This window comes from Lygodium microphyllum, chromosome 1 (genome assembly GCF_053477565.2).
Source record: "Lygodium microphyllum isolate KBCC chromosome 1, Lygodium_microphyllum_v1.1.10, whole genome shotgun sequence".
Lineage (NCBI taxonomy): Eukaryota > Viridiplantae > Streptophyta > Polypodiopsida > Schizaeales > Lygodiaceae > Lygodium > Lygodium microphyllum.
The window spans coordinates 60455315-60476628 of NC_141135.1; the positions used below are offsets into that span (position 1 = coordinate 60455315).

Here is a 21314-nt window from a genome sequence, read left to right on the forward strand (position 1 = left end):
ATTGTTGCACTGAGTACCACTGAAGCTGAATACATATTACTGAAGCTTCTAAGGAAGCTATATGGTTGAGCAGACTTGCAGATGATCTCGGCATGTCTATGGATACTGCAATTTTGGGATGTGATAGCCAGAGTGCAGTATATCTGGCTAAGAATGCCGTGTATCATTCACGCACAAAGCATATAGATGTGCGATATCACTTCATCAGACAGATTCTGGAAGATGGTCAAATTACATTGACCAAGATTAAAACACAAGATAACCTTGCAGATGTTCTCACTAAAAGTCTAAGCATAGCTCAACACGATCATTGCATTCGACTAGTGGGTTGGTTAGCTAGAGGTTCATATCGGACCTTTAAGTGGGAGGTTGTTGGGATATAAAGGCCCGGTAACCTTCGTGTATATAGTACACGCAGATTGTACATGTGAACGCACCCTTTACGTGCCCTAAGTATAAATACATTTTATCCTTTGTGTACCAACACATTGTTGGTACACTCTTATCGTCTCGGACTTTTCACTCTACTAAAACTCTCTCAAGCCATCACACTCACTGGTTCACTCGTGCTCGACCTCCATCACTCTCTGCTACGCCCCCCTCAAGCTCCAACAGGTCCTTGGGTTGTAGACGTTTGTTTTTGAGCTCAAATGGGGGACATTTTCTGGACATTGCTTTCGATGTGGCCGATTGGGCCATTTTATTTTTGAATGTGATAGTAGTCCTCAGGTTTTGAAGCATTCTTTGGACCCTGACATGGATATGCAAGAGTGCGATCTCTAGCCTTTGACTTAGTAGCAAGATGTTGCTCCTCTTGTGCCTCTTGCCTTGCATGGACATGATAATGGAAATAAAAATGTTTCCTAGGTTGGTATTGAGTGTGAGTCGCATTCAGGTGGTCGGGATCTGCCTCCTCAGGATGATTCTTGGGTCGGCAGCATGTCTTGTCAGATCACTATCCCTTGGTTTTGGAATTGACTCATAGGCCGGTTCATGCCTTTAAGGCTCTGCTTGCTCGTTTGCCTATGCATTTTAATCAATCTTTTTTGTTGCAAAATCAGTTTTTGGAGTGTATCCAACAATTGATTGCTTCTTTTAGCTCGAGGATTCTATTTGGGGGTATGGAAGCATGGACTGTTGTTAGGAATAATGCATGTGCATTGTCGTGGCAGTATGGTATTTAGCATGGTTCTTCTTTTTGAGCTGAATTGCAGCATTCACAAACTTTGTTGGCTCACTCGTTTTCTCTGTATTAGTAGATACCAGTGATGACTTGGTTATATGCATCGAATGGTTGAAATGTAGAGTTTAGTCTCTTGAAGAGGAAGAATATGCTAAATACAAATTGTTGGCTTGAAGTGAAGCTTTGCATGATGATAATTGTCAATCTCATCAGGTCTTTGCCCGTTTATTCTAGAAATATGCTCGGGAAATATTGTATGTTTGTTGGATGAGCAAGGTGGTATGGTTACTGAACCTGTCTCCATCATTTAAATGTGCATCGACTATTATAAATCTTTGTTGGGTCCATAGGAGATTTTGTCTGACGGTGTTCTCAGTACTTGTCCATATATTTGTGACTTCGTTAGTAATCAGGTTAAGCTTGGATGGGTTGATTTGATGGAGGCTGATATCTTAGAGGCTGAAGCGGAGGATGTGATGTCCCATTTACCACGTAGGAAAAGCCTTGGGTGGGATGGGCTTCCTAATGAGCTATTTTCAGCTCGTGTTGAGTAGCTTAAGGACCCATTAACTTGCCTCTGTCAATAAGTTTCGAATTTTGGTTTGATGCCTTCATATTGGAAGATTGCAGTTAGTTGGTTGTTGCCCAAGATTCCTTCTTCGACTCCCTTGAAACAATGGAGATCCATTTTTGCTATGGGTTTTTTGTATAAAATCTTTCCTAAAATGATTGCCAATAGATTGTAGAAAGTATTCCTACACTTGGTTCATCCACGTCAATATGGTTTCATTAAAGGGCGGATTATGATGCATAACGTTTTGATTTTGCCAAAGCCTTTGGCTAGCAGGTTGTTATGCTTCAACTTGATTTTGAAAAGACATTTAATGATGTAAGCCGGTCTTTCTTGCGGCAGTTGATGTCTACCATGGACTTTGGTCCTTGCATGACCTCTCTTGTTGATACCATTAGTCAAGGTGTTGTGGCACGTATTGTACTTAATGAGGGGGATCATTGATGAAATTGCCTTGTCTCGTTCTCTTCGGCAAGGCTGCCCTCTCAGTGCTTTGCTATTTGCCTTAGTCACTCACCCAATGCTCTCTTTGTTGGATAAGTTGGCTGATCAAGGTGAGATTATTGGTTTGTCTCTTCCCAGTGGTACCTAACTTTTGGGTCAATCTTTGGCTGATGATTCCTTTATGTTTCTTAAGGCTGATTGGACTAATGTGAATTGAGCAATGATTACGTTGAATCTCTTTGCTTTAGCTTTGGGGCTTTATATTAATGCTCAAAAGTCTATACTGATTTCTTGTACGGAGAGTGATTTGGAAGCTTTGGATTGGCAAGGAGCTGTGATTTCTAAATGAGATATTACCTGACACATGGGTTATCCTATTGATTGGATGTAGCTCCTCATGCCTTGCTTGATTGGATATCATCTCGTATACACGATGGGTTTATGTATTGGAAATCTCAAGGTTGGTCTCTTCATGTGAGACTTAAAGTTGCTCAATGCATCATGATTAGTATGGCTTTTTTTTTGCCCTTTCTTCCTTGGACTAAGAAGTCTCTTTTGGATCAGGTTCAATGTGCTCCATGTTGTGGTGGAAAAAGTAAGGGAATCGTTTGGGCCAGGTGTGAATTTTTTGGCAACATATGACTAGTCCTAAGAGGATGGGAGGAGCCGCTTTATTGGATGTTAATTTCCATATGCTTGCTTTGAGAGTGACTCTTTTGCAGGCTTTATGTGTGCAGAGTCATCTTTGGACAGACATTGCAAAATTTTTCATTGAAAAGATTGGTATCTTGCATGGTCACACGATTATTCAAGTTGCTTGGTGGCATGTGTTGAATTGCACAAGGTCTATTAAGGTCTCCCTGTCTTTTTTCTTTCTCATTTGATTGCACCTTGGCAAGAGATTTTGTGTTTCGCAGTTTGGCATCTCCTTGGAGCATTTGCTCGACTTTTTATTAGGCCCTTCTTAAGGATGCTAAGGTTGCACTAGGTCATGTGTTGGCACCTCCTAGTTTGAAGGCAGACAATAGAAATTGGCTGCGTATGGTATGGAATGTAGTCAGAAAGAGACCTAACTTGTTGCAATTCAATTGCAACAATATGTGGCCCCTTTGGTTTTGACTCAAACAGGGAACTTTTGTTGGACAGTGCTTCTCTTGTGGTCAACTGGGCCACTTCTTGGCAGAATGTCATGATTGAAAGAGTATCTTGGGGGACCAGCCGATGGATCAGAATCAAAATGCACCTTCTTGTCTTGTTGAGCAAGAAGTGCTAGGAGACTTCTTTGAAGATGGTGTATTGGAGACATTGGTAGTGAAGACCTAGACCCATGCAGCAAAATCTCTCCCACACCCTTGAGCCTATGTGTTTGTCTAGTCCCAGGGTGCCTCTTGGACTCTTGTCCTTCTAAGTTTGTTGAATCTAGTGAATCCATTGTAATTGGCCTATGTGAGATAGCCTAGAGCAACATTGTGCTTTGTAATCTTGTTTTCTTGTACTTTTTTTTTGTAATCAATATAAATTACCAATTATGAAAAAAAGAGTGGAAAGAATGAAAGAAATATATTTACATCTCCAAAAAGCTAAAATGGCCTATGAGACAAAGAAATGAGTACATCTGGCCATGTCATCTCGATTGAAGAACAACAACGAGAATGAAAAGGAAAATCATTAACTATAGCTACTACAAGTATAGTTTGCTATCTTGTGCAAAATGATATCTCAATGTTCTTGATAGATATTCTTGTCTCAAGGAGGGTACATTGCTTCTAGAGTGTTATATTGATTAGGATTTCACCTTAATCAATATGATACTCTAGAAGCAATGCACCGTGCTCGAGACAAGAATATCTATCATGGGGTGGTCCAAGACATCAAGTCCACTAAGGGGAGGTACTTGTCTTTGATGGTGAGTGATGATGTCTTGAATTTGCCAGAGATAAGGATGTTAGTCACAAAGTCTTGTAAGTATCAAGAGATGGATACACTCTCTCACCATCAGATGGTGAAAGGAGAAGTAAGCACCTCCTCTCACCCCAACACGTTGATGCTACTGGAGGGAGCATAATAACAAGGGATGATAATTTTCTAGCTTCTCGTCGCAGTCCCATCACGTCCCCATACTATCCCCTGGTTAGAGGCCTTGTTGAGCTAAACATGCATTAACCTGACTTAAACAGCCCCAAAGCACGATTAATTAATGAAGAAACCATCTTATTTTAAAAAGAAACGTGATCTTGGAGAGTTACTATGTCCCATATGCAAAACACTAATTTGGGTGCCCCAAACTATCTATAAATAGACATGTAGTTCACCATTCTCTCTCAATCTCGTTTTTGTAGGTTTTAGGGGCTATATCTCTACCGTCCACACTGCGTTCGCAAAGGACATCGCAATCAAAGCTTCCCCCAGCCATTTGCTACAATCTGGCGCTTGATTCCAGCCTTTGTCCACATCCTATTGTTGTCGCCACTTGTCTGCAGCAATCACCTAGTACCTTGGAGTTGTCGCCTATTGCCAGATTCTTGTGTTTACTGCTGTGGCCATCAGCTAGACTTGCCACCTAGTGCCAGACACTATTGCCATTATCAACAATTTGCGTTTTGGTGAGTTTCTCTCTCTGCTGTTGCCTGCATCTTCTGCATAGTTGTCTACTATTCTAGCTGTCGCCCAGTTTTTCTCTCTCCTTAGGTACCTACATTTTTAGTTTTTCTCTCTCTTGCACTGTCATTTGCATTAGATCTGGCCTTCCCTGGTTGCATTTGCTGGTGTTTTACACATGGAGGCTGCCTTGTTGCGTTTCATTATCCGTTCGGAGTATGACGCACTCTCTAGCTCATAACCTTTGCCTTGATCATAGAGATACGAGAGTTCCAGGTTCAGTATTCACTGCATAGTGTGTTGGCTGCATGAGCAATGAATATTTGGTATTCGTTCACTTCATTATTTATTGTGTTCACTGTCTTTGAGTTACCCTAACCCTAACCCTAATTGTGTTCTGTGTTTATCAGTTTGTACTTTGTCCTAAGATTGGTTTTGTGTTTCCTGCGTTTAGAGCATTTCTTCATAGCCTCCTCTCATGGTAACAGGGGATGAAGGTTCTTGGCCTCTCCCCATTCCTATTTCCATCCCCATCCCCGAAACTTGTCCTTTATTACTATTGGAGGGAGGAGTAGAGCCCCTAACGAGGAAGAGTGAAACATGCGTCCAATTGAAAACTTGTGAATGAAGGGCCTCCATGGTAGCCTGAAGGAAGGCGGTAACTTGGCCTTGGGAGAAGAAGCCTTTGCGCTGGTTGAGAAGTATAAAGCCCAATAAAAGACGGGAAACTGATATAGGAGTGTGAAACTATCCAAGATTGCTCTCCTATTGAAATGGTAGGTCCTTGCAGATGTTAGTTCCAAACTGAAATACAAGCAATAACTGCAAGCTTTTGTTTAGCTTTCAAAGGGTAAGCATAGTAAAGATGTAGGATAGTAAAAGTACGAATGTGCAGTGGAAGTGAGTACAAACTAGAGTGTGCCCTGCAAGAATCTAAAGATATGGGTGGAAAGATGGTGGCGTCTTGAGTAGTGGGATGGACATTATTTGCTTTGTCGCTTTATTTAGATTTTGTATGATGCATTAGTATGTCGAAAGCATTAAGTCTACAGTCTATATGTAATGGGATAGCTATTAATGTTTTGTGTATCATTACTTATTGACCATATGACACAATGTACATTATTTGATAAATTTTTGTGCATGTTCAGTGCTGTACCAAATTGGGTACCTGACACATTGTATAAATCTTACCTGGCTACTGTGCCCTAGATTTGTGTCTGTATATCATCTAACATCAATGATGTCTTTTACAATCTCCACAACTATCGAACATGGATAGATGAGAACAAAACTGAAGTCTTTATGACTTGGATAAACATAAATTTGGATGTTCTAGCAGAAAAATTTCTTCTGAACTTTGCATGAACAAGGCCCTAATGTGCGTCAATGATAGGAGCTTGTCTTTCTTATTTCTGGACAGCACTTGTGTTGATTGCTATTAATATGGCATGGTTCATTTGAATGATGAGATTTAGTCATGACATTGGTTTATATGGCGCACCCATACCAAAGACTCTAGGATTTGGAGAGAGAATTCATATTTTGCTGGAGATGGGAGAGATTACAGGGTGACCTGGAGCATGCGAGGATGGAAGATGTTTCTCTGCAGACATGGGAATCTGACACCTATCTAGAGTCACATTTGGTCTGGCATTGTCAAATGCCTGATTGGCCTTTCACACAGCCCTTGTACTAGACTTCCTCTTGTGATACTTCGATTTATCTGCTGTCCTACACAAGTCTTAGTTTGTATTTTTACCTTGATGTATGACTGAAGTGTACATTAATAGGAATTCTCTGTTCTTGGGGATAAAGTTGTAATTTTCATTGCTATCAGCTACATTAAGACTTTGGGATAGAACAATATGCATTCTATCCACACAGTACACTGTTACTTTATTGTATTTGGGATCATCCAAAGCTAATATTCGAATAGCATATACTGCTTTGAAATTTTCTTTTCCTAATTAGTTTTCCTGTCTGGCTTTTTGAATGGACATGGACAATCAGTCTTTTGCAGTGTGAGTGTCCTTTAGAGGGTTTCGTTGTTGTTATATCTCGAGCTGTTTGTGCTAGTAAGTCCCTAAAGGATTTAGAGAAGGCTCTTACTGACATATGAACTGGTCCTTCCTGAGAACAGAACACGTTTGGAGGGTGAACAGGAGACAGAAGGTCTACGTAAGTACCTTGCTGAAGTTGAAGCTGCAGCAGCTAGTCTTCAACTGCGAGTTCAAGAGCTTGAACATCTTATTGAATTCTGTATGTCTGTAAAACATGATCTCTTTTCTTTTTCCCCTTGGATCTCTAACATGAACTCAAGAATGTATTTTCTTACTGCGTTGAATGGTCCTTTGATGCTAGTACACAAAAATACTTGTTCTCTCAAGAAAGGATCATAGAACTTTCTTTGGCTTTTAAGCTTCATGAAATCTGCAAATAGACGCATAGTGTCATATGTCTTGGTATATTACCAGCTTCAAAAGATGAACTAAGAGAGGTTGATCAGCTCAGAGCTAAAATGGCTTTGGAAGCTTCCAAAGAGGCTCAAAATCAAACTGCAAGAGCAGCCATGGCTGTTGCTGCAGCTCGTGAGGCAACAATGGAGCTGGATAAGGTTCTTTCTGCTCTTTTAGCTTTCCAATCTGTTGGTTAATAACATGCATGCCCAATGGAGGCCAACTTCAATTTGGATCTGAATAACATAGGGATCCTTGTTCATAAATGTGGAGACATGGTTCTTGTGCTTGATGTAAGTGCTTGACATGCACTTTTAAGCTTGTAATTATGGTATTTGATGACATGCCAGCTGTGTAATTTTTAGTCTTTGAATTTCAACTCCATAGGTAAAGAGACATGCATCATCAATGATCAGGGCTCATGAAGAAGAGGCAGAACGACTTAGAAAGGAAGCTGCAGACTGCAGAACTCTCTACCATGTAGTCTTTTATTTTGCATTTTGTTTGGGTAGATTAATCGCTTCAAAGCATGTCATTTCAGTTACATTGCCTATTGAAGGAGGCCTTCAATGGATGGTTTCAGGCAAGGACGGGGCAATTACGAGCATTCAAAGAGCGCATCGAGAAATTGGTAAATAATATGTCTGCCTTAAGGATGCATCTTGTAAGCATGTGCTGCTGTTTTTCCCTAAAGGACCAGTTCACACTGCAGGAACATGAGATCAAGAGCCCAGCTACTGCTGTGGATGCGGCCTTAAGAATCTCGGACCAGAAGTTGTTGGAGCTGCAAAAATCTCTTGAAGATGCTAAGGTAGGGAAAAATGCTTACATAATAGAGGATACTTTTTGCGGTTTATTGCTGTTAATGTTCTTCCCTTTTTTTTGTGTGGGGGTGGATGTTGTATCAGCTAGAAGCTCAAGAGAAGTCTATGCAAATTTTGGAACTTTTACAAACATGTGAACATCAGAAGGGTCTTGTCCAGTCTGCTCAAAATCGTCTGAATGAAATGGAGCGTCAAAAGGAAGAACTTGCTGGGCACATTCAGATGTTGGAACAGCAGGTTACTGTTTGACCAGCTGTGTTTGGTTTTCTTACCATGGTTGGTGTGTCCTGCCAGCTGTACTTTAGGAGCTGGATTTTCTGAGGGTTTTCTAACCTATGTCTTCAGAATTACAGTATGACTAGGAAGTTCAAGACTTGCTAATGTTCTAGGTGTTTTGAAAATCTTTTATTGTTAGTCAGTCAGTGGCTTGTCAATTGAGTTTACATGATCTGATTTAAAAAAAAAATAGAGGCTTCACTTCATCAGTCTCATAAAGAGTACCTAAGCTTCACAATGAAATAACATTATTTTAATTTCACAGAAGACAAAATTCTATTAATACCTTCCAAACCTTATTCACCCTATATAGTCATAGTATGGATTTATCAAAGAAAGGAATGCTCTGCATAACATCTTGAACATCCAAATGGGGCTACATTATGCTCTCTACACAAAGCAGGAAATGGTGATGGTTCAATTGGATGTGGAAAAAGCCGTTGACCCCTTGGAATGGTCTTTCTTGGGTTAGCTAATGCAATGCATGGGATTCGGTCCTAGAATGTTTGGACTTAACTAACATTATCAGTGTGGGTTCCTCTTCAAGGGTTTTGCTCAATGGTGGCATCATAGAACCCTTTCCCCTCCACCGATCTGTTATAGGTAGGGTTGCCCATTGAGTCCTTTGTTCTTTGCTTTGGCCACTCATACCATTTTGATGATGCTGTTTGGCCTATTGATGGAGTGGTTGGATTCTCTCTCCCTTCATAGGAGTAGTTGGTTGGCCAAGCTTTGCTAGATGACACTTCATGTTTCTCATAGGTGATCCTAATAATATATGAAGAGCGATGGATACATGGGACTTATTTGTGCTTGCTTCGGGGGTTTGCATTAATGTATCTAAATTGACCCTTTTCAATTGCACTAAGAGTGATCTTCATGCCTTGGGTTGGCAAGGTGCAATTATGCTTAAAGGCTCTATTTTCAGGCATTTGGGCTATCCTTTGGAAGTGCAAGTTTCACCTAGAGTGCTAATGGATTGGATATCCTTAGGCATTATGCATAAGTTCGTATATTGGAAATCACAAGCTTGGCCTTTCCACATAAGATTGAAAATAGCTTAGACAATCATGGTACTGATGGTTTTATATTACCTATCCTTGCTCCTTTGGCCGAAGTCTAATCTAAGGGAAATTACTCAGCCCGGAAGGTTTTGCTTTGGAAAAAGGATTGTACATGGATGGGGATCTCTTAGCACCATGTTTGTGCTCCTAAAAGAGTGGGAGATAGGGTTATTCTAGATTTGGAGACACATATGATTGCTCTCCATTGGTTACTATTTGAGGCTTTGTGTGAAGGTCAGCAACCTTGGTCTTTGATTGCAAGGTTCTTCCTTGAGACTAAGGGTATTAAGCATGGGAACATTGCTATTTTTTCTTCATGGTGGGACATGGTTAATGTTGAACAGCATGTTCATCTTAAGTCTTCTATGCTTTTGAATCATTTAGCCCACTCCTAGAAATTGCTCCTTGCTAAATCTTCTTGGCACCCACCTTTGGATCTAGTGAGCAAACTGCTTGAGAGTTGAAGTTCTAGATGTTTTGAAACTTCTCACCTAGCAAGGCAAACAAGAACAAAGACCAATGTTGAATAGGATGGTGTGCTTGAGATTGGTCACTATTGTTGATGCTCTTCTACCTGTAAGTGGTGTTGTCACGTCTTTTAGAGAAGTTTGATGTTACTTTTGGGTTTCTAGAGGCTATCATCATTTGTGGGACTCCATCTCAACGTCTTTATGGGCCATGCAAGCTACACCTCCTTTGGACCAAGAGGCCCCTTGGTAGGATTGGATGATTAATGGTTGGTTGCATTGGGCCGTGCTTCAGTCAATCAGGTATATCACTTGCTTATAGGTGATAAGAATTGACTTGCTCAAAAGGGAAAAATCAGCTAGGATCTCTAGAAAGCTCAAGTGTGGTGGAAATCTATGGTGATGACGGTTTGGCTTTTTAAAAATGCATTTGTGAAACATTTGTAGAAATCCCCCATTATCAATTCCTTTCTTGCCTAGTGGTGCAAAAGGTTTGGTCACCACTAGTTTTGTGCAAACTAGTATGAAAGTGCTCTTTCATTTCTTACACTTTTGGGGTGGTTGGCACATGTGGACTTTGATGAATGCACTCATCTTTCATGCTTCATTAGGAGTGCAAAGTTATATAGTTTGTTTGTGTTAGCTTACCTATTTTAGTCATGTTAGTCTGTCATCTCTTGGTTGTGAGAAGGAGCTCTAGTAGTTTCTGACACTGTGGTTGGTGTTGCCATCCTAATATGGTGCCCTCATTGATGCCATGGGCTATGTAGGGATTGATCAGTCCATCCCCTTTGTATAAGCTAGTGCAATATTCTTCCTTCATCTTTTGCGTTTTGTGTGTGTGTGTGTGTGTGTGTGTGTGTGTGTGTGTGTTTCTCTTCCGTTGTGCACTCTCACTTGGTATCATTGCCTAAGGACTTTCTCAAAGGAGCAGCCCAGTCCCAAAACGCAAGCTCTACACCTTGCGTTTGTTGCAAACACCTCCATTTTTGGAGATTTTATGCAAGAGCGACCACATTTGGCAGCTAGTCAACATTCAAATCAAGGCGGTAACATTTATTGCACAGTCATCATAGTAGGTAGTAACATTCTTGGCCAAGAGATAGCTTTAGTCTAGTTGCCCAATTTTTGTAGGCGACAACACCCTTGGTGCAGGTAACATCCTTTTGGTGGCAAGCGACAACATTCTTTGTGTAGGTGGCACATCTACACACACTGTAGCTGATTGCTTATTGGCTTTAGTGTTGTCAAAACACAATTTTCTTTGTGATTGCAGGATTGAAGATGTCTTATTTACAAGCTTTGATGATTCAGAGAAGGAGCTTCTTTCCAGACACTCTTCTGAGCGGAGACGCAATTATTGCAATTATTGTTGGCGGGAGTGTCCCCTATTCACACTCGTCCCCCTTCTATTCATCTATCACAAAAGGCTCCATCGGAAGTGAAGATGCTCTCTTTGATATCCTCCATGAAACTGCTTGTTTTACCTTCCTTACCCAAAGAAGACAATTTGGATGGTTCAGACTATTCATTGTGGTTGTGTAATGTGAAGTGCATATTGGACACTTTCGATCTTTGGGAGCTTGTTTTTAACCCTATCCCCTGTCCTAAGGAGGCTAAGGAGGATCTAGTGGATGGGACTTCTATGGACCATGCAGCCTTGTGGGATCGGCTCAACTCTTGAGCTAGATCTTTTTTCTTTATGAGTTTATAGGATTGTCCTTATGCATGTTCGTGTTAGAGTGCAACGATATGGAACATAGGACAAAGACTGAGAGAGAGTGAACATATATATATATATATATATATATATATATATATATATATATATATAGATAGAGAGAGAGAGAGAGAGAGAGAGAGAGAGAGAGAGAGAGAGAGAGAGAGAGAGAGAGAGAGAGAGAGAGAGAGAGAGAGAGAGAGAGAGAGAGAGAGAGAGAGAGAGAGAGAGAGAGAGAGAGAGAGAGAGAGAGAGAGAGAGAGAGAGAGAGAGAGAGAGAGAGAGAGAGAGAGAGAGAGAGAGAGAGAGAGAGAGAGAGAGAGAGAGAGAGAGAGAGAGAGAGAGAGAGAGAGAGAGAGAGAGAGAGAGAGAGAGAGAGAGAGAGAGAGAGAGAGAGAGAGAGAGAGAGAGAGAGAGAGAGAGAGAGAGAGAGAGAGCGATGGAGATACGCTTGTCACCTGCGCGTCGTGCTGTCGCCGTTCTGACCTAGCGCGCCGCCGTTTTGCCCTCTCGACAGGAGCCCTGACGACGCCCCGTCTTGCGCGACCTGTTGCCGCTGCTTGCGCGACCTGCGACTCGCGCCCCCAGCCGTCGCCCTTACCTGCACCCCCTCGCCCGGTCTCGCCTGCGCCCTCTCGCCCCGACTTGCCCCGTTGCGGCACCGCCCGTCTGACCTGTCCGACCCGTCGCGGGACCTGCACGTCGTCCTGTTCGCTATCAGACCAGCCCTTGCCTGTCAGACGCCATCGCCTGCCAGACCTATCCGCTCTCGCCTGTTAAACGCCGCCATCGCCTGTCAGACGCTGCCCGCTCCTGTCAGCCACCGCCCTGTCTACTGCCTGTCCCGCTGAAACGTCTGCAGCCGCCCCGTCTACTTCGCCTACGTGCGTTCCTCCTTTCGTGCAGAGGCGCCCAGCTCCTGTAAAAACCTAAACCTGACCATCGTCAGAGAGGCAGCGTCCCGGATAGCGTGCCCCCTGCTCTGTACACAGAGAGAGAGAGAGAGAGAGAGAGAGAGAGAGAGAGAGAGAGAGAGAGAGAGAGAGAGAGAGAGAGGGGGGGAGAGGGAGAGAGAGAGAGAGTGAGCGGTCCCGCTCTCCATTGTCGGTTAGCCCTTCTTCGAGATCAGCTCGTCATACACAATGGCTGGTTTGGATCTGGATTTCATAGACCAAACGGTGGCAGCACTTGGCCCGGACTCTGATGGTGAGGAACCGGAGGATATGGTTCCGTGCACTGAAGAATTGCCCCCGGGTCCTGACATCCAGCCTGTGGGTAATCACCGGAAGAGATAGGTGTTACTCCGGATCGTTCCTATGCGCAGGTTGCTTCGGATTCTATGGACTCTCAAGAGATGGACTGGGAGCATCTGTTGGAATTTGCCAACACTCTGCTTGGTGAATATGTTCAACATAATCAGGAAGCCTTCTCTGACTCTGCTCCAGACGATGTTCTGGAAGCTACCGTCGACCCAAAAACTGTCCTACGCTCCTTTTCGGTATTTTATGATCGCGCGGTGATACTCTTCTTCACTGGTCGAATCCCGCTGCTTTCTCGTATTCGCCAATGGCTGCAGAGTCTGCTACAAGGGGAATGTGTTGAAGAGATTTTTGTTGGATCTCGAGGTTTTTTTGAGGTCCTCTTGAAAACCGAGACGCACCGTGCTGCTCTCCTGTCTAAACTGCCGTTGTTTTTTGATCGTCGGTTGGTTCATGTGGTTCCATGGCGCCCGATGGCAGATTTCCAGCGCCTCCTGCAATGTGAATGCCCTGTGTGGGTAGAAGTGGAAAATTGTCCGGCTGTTTATTGGCCGCTATTGAAGGATGCTATGGCCGTTGTGGGCACGGTTCTGGTCCCTCCCAGTCTCAGCGCTGTGAATCGCAACCGCTTGTGCATGTTATGGGATACTGCAAGGAAACGGCCTGCTTGGTTACGCCTCAATTGCTCTGGCATGCATCCGCTACACTTTCGTTTGAAATGGGGCAATTTTGCAGGCCATTGCTTTTCCTGTGGACAGTTGGGGCACTTTATGGCTGAATGCCCTGAGCAACAACACGTTTCAGATACAGGTCATGTTGCTCCGCCCATGGAAGATATGGTGTGCGATGCTCCGTCGCAGGATACTATCCACCCGCCCCAAGTTCTGGCCAAAGGTAAACAACAGGTTTCGGGTCTGGATTCCCGTGCCACTGATTGGGTTGAAGTACGTGCCAAAAAAGGCAACAGGATTGGTGCTGGCATAGAGAGTACTGTGCCTACTACCTCACAAGATTCCATGCGAACATACATGCGCAGGAAGGAAATGATGTCTTCTGAGCGCTCTGCTCCTGCTATGGTTTCTTCAGCTCCCCGTCATCAACCAGCCAGGAAAATGTATTCGGATCGTCTAAAGGGCCCACCTGCACAGCTGGCTTTTGATACCAGAGGCAACGTCATTACTCCGTGGGATCGTCGTTACCCATGTTCCAACCCCAAGCAAGCAGATATGCCGTCTACTTCCAAATCTGGCCCTTAGAACTCTTTTGCGGTGTTGGCGGATTTCTTGGATGAGGGAGTCCTGGACATTCTCGCCGACAAAGTCAAATCGAGGCAAGCCGTGCCTCGTACCTGATTGTGTTTTGTATACACATGAAAGTGGCCACGTGGAATGTGCGAGGAATTTGTTCTCGCCACAAGCAACATGCCATGTGGACGGCATTGTATGAGAATCAGTGGGATGTCCTGTGCGCTGTTGAGCACAAGAGTCACGGTGACGCCGGTAAAGTTGTGGATTGCCATGGCTTTCGTTTGTTCTATGCAGGAACACAGGCCATGCATTATTCGGGTGTGCTCATGATTGTACATACCAAATATCAGCCTGTTCTTATTAAAAATGATGTTCATGGCCGCTTCTTGGTGGTTGAAATCTTATTCGAAGGGGAAATCCTATGGTTACTTGGCCTCTATGCTCCGAATGATTCGTTATCTCTCTCGCCGTGAGCTTTGGCAGACTTTGCAGACTTCCTTATCACTTGGCAGACGGGGCTTCTTCATGGGGGATTTCAATATGTGTGTTGATTCTTCCCAGTCTACATCGGAGCACTTGGTCATGGATGCACCGGAAAGTCGTATGTGGCAAGAGTTGGCTCTTGCTGTTCTTAAGCAAGATCTTTGGTCCTGGCTACACCCGTCTTCTCCAGGCTTTACTTTCCATTCGGCCCAGTATGCCACAACATGGTCCCGGCTGGACCGTATATATATCATGCAGAATGATGTTTTTCTGCCTGAGATGCTCGAAATAAAAGTGTTGCAGCAATATGTCTTGTCGGACCATTTCCCTTTGCAGTTCGAGTTGCTTGCACAACCCATTGCCCCTTTCAAGCAATTTCTGGAGAGACTCCCTTTGCGTTTCAACTCGTCCTACTTAAAGCATACAATTTTTCAGGGCTATATGCAACAATTGCTTGACAGATTCTCCTTGGACTTTTCCTCTCAGGGCACTGTGCCATTTGAAAGATTGCTCTCTAATGTGCAGCGGGTTGCTCGGCAATATGGGATCTATCATGCCTCTCTTTGTCGGCGCCGTCGACAGGCAGCGGAGGACCTGTTGGTTTTGGTTCGCTCCCTGCTGGTGGACACTCCGGATGATGCATTTCTGCTTGCACTGGCCATGCGGGTGGCCGATCTTATTAAACAATTCCAGCTAAAATCGTATCAGCAGGCCAAATTGCAACATCTGACAGAGACTTTGCAAGATAGTGCATGTCAGACCCATAAGTTCTTTCGAGCTCTCCATGCCTCTCCTGCTCGAGAGAATATGACCAGACTCGAGGATGCACAAGGCCATTTTATCCTGGATCCACAGATTATTGTGCATATGTGCAGGAATTATTTCCGTGACCTTCTCGGTTACGCTTCTCCACCTTCAGCCCAAATTACTCAGGCCCGTTCGGTTTTTTATGACCTGGTCCACAATCAGCTTCCGCAGGACATGCAAGCTACTCTGGAGTCAGATATTGGTGAAGCAGAGGTTATGGATGTCTTATTACACTTGCCCAAAGATAAAAGTCCGGGTTGGGATGGTCTCACCAATGAGTTCTTTGAAGCTTTCGCTACCCAACTGGCGAAACCATTACAGGCATTGTTTCAACAGGTGTGGGAAACGGGAATCATGCCTCCCTCATGGAAACAAGGACTTATTAAACTGCTTCCAAAAGTTCCTTCGCCATCTAAGTTGACTCAGTGGCGCCCCATTTCTTTCATGGGTTCAATGTACAAAATCTTTTCCAAAATAATGGCGAATCGGCTTCATAAGCATCTCCCTGCCCTTGTGCACCCTCTCCAGTATGGTTTCATTAAGGGCCGAAATATTCTACACAATGTTTTGAATGCCCAATTGGCCATTGAATATGCCGGCCATTCTAATCAGGAGGTGGTACTGATTCAACTGGACCTGGAAAAGGCTTTTGACTATCTGGACTGGTCTTTCGTTGCTGACCTTATGTCTGCTATGGGCTTTGGTGCTCGGATGTCTCGTCTGATCTACACCATTAGTGCTGCGGCGTCTTCGCGAGTCATGCTGAACGGAGGTGTTACTGAGCCATTTGTCCTTGCCCGTTCTGTCAGACAGGGGTGCCCTTTGAGCCCTTTATTCTTTGCCCTTGCGACACATCCAGTTCTTTCCATGTTATCACATATGGCCGCCTCGGCGGATGATACTTTTATGATTTTGCGAGCGGACAAGGATAACCTTCGAAAAGCATTGGATGTTTGGGGTCTCTTTGGTCAGGCGTCAGGCCTTCGTATCAATGCGCTCAAATCAGCCATTCTAAGCTGCACGGAGTCGGATTTGCAATCCTTGGACTGGCAGGGTCTGGTTGTTCCTCGAGGTTCCATTGTCAGGCATCTTGGATACCCTTTGGGTGTTGATGTTCCCCCAAAGCAGCTTCTGCAGTGGATTTCTCAGAAAATGGTGGCCAAGTTTATGTATTGGAAGTCTCAGGCCTGGCCTTTTCATGTTCGCCTCAAAGTAGCCCAGATAATTATGTTGCCAATGCTCACATATTTCTTGCCATTGTTGCCCTGGACTCCTACGACTCTGAATGCTCTCACTCAGTCTATTCGCTTCATGCTATGGAAGAAGGACTCATTGCATGCAGGTATTTCCTGGATCTCGTGGTCGCATGCGTGCACCCCCAAACGCATGGGTGGCGGAGCTATTTTAGATGCCCAAACTCACATGCAGGCACTTCGTTGGTCCCTTTTCCGCGCCATGTGCTCGGATGATCATCATCCGTGGGTCGCTATCGCCCGTTATTTCCTCGAGGGCCATGGGCTTCGGCATGGCAATACCCAACTCCGAAGTTCTTGGTGGCACGTTCTTAATGCGGATTCGCGGTTTTCCAGTTCTTCTTCATCGCTGCTTACTCATTTGGTGTGTTCTTGGAAACACGTCCTTCAAAAGGCTCAGTGGCACCCAACGGAGGATCGCTTGTCTACTAACTCTTTTCAATTGGAATTACCGGCAGTCTCGCGGTTACTTTCGTGGGAAGGTAAACATGAGCTTAGACCACAATTCAACCGGATGGCACGTTTGGGCTTGTCTTCAGTCGCGGATGCCACCCTTGCCAGTCGCAATGTGCTTATATCGTTTCGTACTGCTAGGAGGCTCTTCCGGATCCCTCGTGGATATAGGCCTTTATGGGAACAGCTTTTGACGGTGCTCCAGAGCAGACAACCCTTTCCTGCTCTTGCTTTGGATCATCCCTGGCAGGATTGGGACCTACAAGGCCGGCTGCATTTGAGCAAAGCTTCTGCTAATCAAGTGTATCATCTTCTGGTTAAAGATAATCAATGGCTAGTTACTAAAGCGAATGCTTTATGGGGATTGCGTAAATCCCGGTCATGGTGGAGGGCAAGTGTGATGGAGGGCTGGGTCAACAAGACACCCTTTAAATACAAAGTCTTTCTTTGGAGAGTGATGATTGGGGGTCTTCCGCTTGCTTCGGCTCTTTCCAAGCGACGAATCTCCAATGGCACCTGTTTCTTTTGCACCACTACTATGGAATCCGCCCGCCACCGATTTATTTCTTGCCCCGTCGCTAAGAAAGTCTGGTTGTTTTTGTCGGTTGTTTGGCGAGGGGTGGTTGGTATCACACTGCGCCCCTTTGATTGGGTTTTGGGCCAGCCCAAATACCCTACTCCCGCACAGCCACATATGAAGCTCATGTACCACTTTCTTCGATACTGGGGCTGTTGGCATAACTGGACCATTCGGAATGCTTTTCTGTTTGACTCCGCCCATAATGTTCAGCGGCATATTGTGAGGCTTAAGGGCCTCTTGTATTGGCAGTTAGCTCTTCTCCATCGTTCTGATTTGCTCTCTACGGAGGACTTCCGTCCTTGGCATATGGCAATTTCCTCCGCATCCTTGCCATGAAATTGTAACTCGTAGTACTTAGCACCTCTTCACATGATGGCTTGGCTTGTCGTCATGTATCTTGTAATCAAGTAATCTTGTATTTTTTTCGTAATTAATACAATTACCTTTTACGAGAGAGAGAGAGAGAGAGAGAGAGAGAGAGAGAGAGAGAGAGAGAGAGAGAGAGAGAGAGAGAGAGAGAGAGAGAGAGAGAGAGAGAGAGAGAGAGAGAGAGAGAGAGAGAGAGAGAGAGAGAGAGAGAGAGAGAGAGAGAGAGAGAGAGAGAGAACAGAGAGAGAGAACAGAGAGAGAGAGAGAGAGAGAGAGAGAGAGAGAGAGAGAGAGAGAGAGAGAGAGAGAGAGAGAGAGAGAGAGAGAGAGAGAGAGAGAGAGAACACAAAAAGAGAGAGAGAGAGAGAGAGAACAGAGAGAGAGAGAGAACAGAGAGAGAGAGAGAGAGAGAGAGAGAGAGAGAGAGAGAGAGAGAGAGAGAGAGAGAGAGAGAGAGAGAGAGAGAGAGAGAGAGAACACAAAAAAGAGAGAGAGAGAGAGAGAGAGAGAGAGAGAGAGAGAGAGAGAGAGAGAGAGAGAGAGAGAGAGAGAGAGAGAGAGAGAGAGAGAGAGAGAGAGAGAGTACAATTGAGAGAGAGAGAGGATCGACGAAATGATCGTGCGATGGCGCCCTGATCCTGTCCGTTGACCCCGTCGACGCCACAGACCGCGAGAGAGTGCGAGCGAGAGGATTCGTCGCCACAGCCACCGTCGGACGGAGCAGCCAGGACTCTTCGCGCGCTACTCGCAGACGACTTCCGTCGCATTCCAGGTCGTTTTTTTCTCCCCGCTTGCTTCGAACGACAGAGACCCCTGCCGTCGCCCTGAACTGCTGATCTGCGTCAGCGCCGCTGCTGGTCGCTGGTGCTGCGCCAGCGAGCAGCGCCCCTCCCAGCTGCCCCTCAACGCCTGGCCTACGCCTGTCTCTCTGCCCCCTTCCACGCTGTCCCCTCGACCCCTGGTCTGTGCCTGATCCTTTCACGCCTCGCCTGCCCTTTCGACGTTTGCCCGGTGCAGAGCCCTCTATTTGTGGTCGGCTGCACTGCGTCCGCGTGGAAGCCTGTTGCAGCCGCGTTGAAGTCTCACTGCCCTGTTGCTGCAGCCAGGTGGTACCCTGTTTTTGCAGGCCTGCGGGACTTGCATAGAGAGAGAAAGAGAGAAAGCAAGGGAACGAGCGAAAGCGAGAAGCCAGCAGTATGGCTGGCCTGGATATGGATTTTCTCGACCAGACGGTGGCAGCCCTTGGCCCTGATTCCGATGCAGAGGAGTCGGAGGACATGGTGCCATGCACGGAGGAGCCGCCTCCGGGTTCTGAATTGCCGCCTGCAGGCAAACGCTCCAAGCATACTTCAGACGAGCCAATGGGTCCTCAGGACCGTTCCTATGCGCAGGTTGCCTCTGAACCTTAAGACTCGCAGGAAATTGACTGGGAACATCTGCTGGAATTTGCCAATACTCTGCTTGGCGATTATGTCCAGCATAATAATGAAACTTTCTCTGCTGCGGCTGCGGATGATGTGCTGGACGCCACGGTGGACCCAAAATCAGTCTTGCGGTCCTTCTCGGTGTTTTATGACCGGGCAGTTATACTTTTTTTCACTGGCAGGATCCCAGTGCTCTCACATATTCGCCAGTGGATGCACCATTTATTGCAAGGGGAGTGTGTTGAGGAGATCTTCCTTGGACCTCGAGGCTTTTATGAGGTGCTGTTGAAATCGGAATCGCATCGAGCTGAGCTCCTGTCTAGGTTGCCACTGTTCTTTGATCGCCGCCTGGTCCATGTGGTACCATGGCGCCCTATGGCCGACTTCCAGCGTCTGCTTCAACGAGAATGCCCGGTGTGGGTGGAAGTGGAAAATTGTCCAGCGGTATATTGGCCATTGTTGAAGGATGCGATGGCGGTTGTGGGCACAGTGCTGGTTCCCCCAAGCCTCAGGGCTATGAACCGAAACCGTTTATGCATGTTATGGGATACGGCCAGGAAAAGGCCTGCGTGGCTTCGCCTCAATTGTTCCGGCATGCATCCTTTGCATTTTCGCCTGAAATGGGGCAATTTTGCCGGCCACTGCTTTTCATGTGGTAAATTAGGGCATTTTATGGCCGAATGCCTGGACCGGCAACCGTCCCGTGAGGCGCCGCAGGTTATGCAGCCCAAGGATGACATGGTACTTGATGCCCCGACGCAGGCGACCCTTCAGCCACCAACTGCCATAGATAAAGGCCAACAATAGGTCCGGGGTTTGGATTCCCCTAGCACTGACTGGATTGAGGCAGGACAAAAAAAAGGCAAGAAGTTGGACGCAGGCCTGGCAGATCCTGGGCCTAATGCTTCCCCGGATTCTGTGCGCACGTACACGCGCAGGAAAGACCTGGTCACCTTGCAGTAGGCTGCGCGTCCTATGGCCCCGTCTGCCCCCCGTTATCCGGCTTCAAGGAAAGTCTATTCAGAGGGCCCCAAAGGCCCACTTGCCAAGCTAGCGTTTGATGCAAAAGGTAATGTGATTACCCCTTGGGATAGGCGTTATCCCCGCCCTACTCCCAAGGCAGTGGATTTCCCTTCTACCTCTAAAGCAGGTCGCCCGAATTCGTTTGCAGTATTGGCCGATTTTCTGGATGAGGGTGTTCTGGATGCTCTCGCGGAAAAGGTGCAATCGAGGCAACAGGCGCCTCGTTCCTGACTTCCTTCTTTGAAAATATATGAAGATTGCCACGTGGAATGTGCGAGGCATTTGCTCTCGCCATAAGCAACATACCATGTGGTCTGTCTTGCATGAGAACCAGTGGGATGTATTGTGTGCAGTGGAGCACAAAAGTCACGGTGAGGCAGAAAAAGTTGTAGATTGTCATGGATTCCGTCTGTTTTATGCAGGGACACATGCTAAGCACTATTCGGGCGTGCTGATGATTGTCCATGAGCAATACCAGCCTGTTCTTGTTAAAAATGATGTGCAGGGCCGCTTTCTGGTAATTGAAGTTTTATTTGAAGGAGAAATTTTATGGTTGTTGGGACTCTATGCTCCGAATGATTCCACATCCCGACGGGATCTATGGTTGACTTTGCAGGGCTCCATGTCACTTGGCCGCCGGGGGTTTTTGATGGGAGATTTCAATATGTGTCTTGACCCTTCTCAGTCCACCTCAGGACATCCGGTAATGGATACGTCCTTAAGCAAGATCTTTGGTCGTGGCTTCACCCTTCTGTTTCAGGTTTTACTTTTCATTCCGCACAATATCAACCACTTGGTCGCGGTTGGACA

At 45.6% G+C, this 21314-nt stretch overlaps 1 protein-coding gene across 3 annotated transcripts in view; it reads left to right on the forward strand.

Annotated features, from left to right (window-relative positions):
- Positions 1-21314, forward strand: part of LOC148041168 (uncharacterized) — a 149018-nt gene that overhangs the window by 80367 nt on the left and 47337 nt on the right. For 2 of the 3 annotated variants that reach the window (XM_087687596.1, XM_087687603.1), the window contains exons 5-10: positions 6940-7058; positions 7274-7413; positions 7643-7735; positions 7839-7886; positions 7968-8066; positions 8164-8316. In XM_087687596.1, the coding sequence (XP_087543722.1) occupies positions 6940-7058; positions 7274-7413; positions 7643-7735; positions 7839-7886; positions 7968-8066; positions 8164-8316 (652 nt within the window). The remainder of the gene's footprint in view (positions 1-6939; positions 7059-7273; positions 7414-7642; positions 7736-7838; positions 7887-7967; positions 8067-8163; positions 8317-21314) is intronic. The other variant, XM_087687608.1, reaches the window with a different exon arrangement.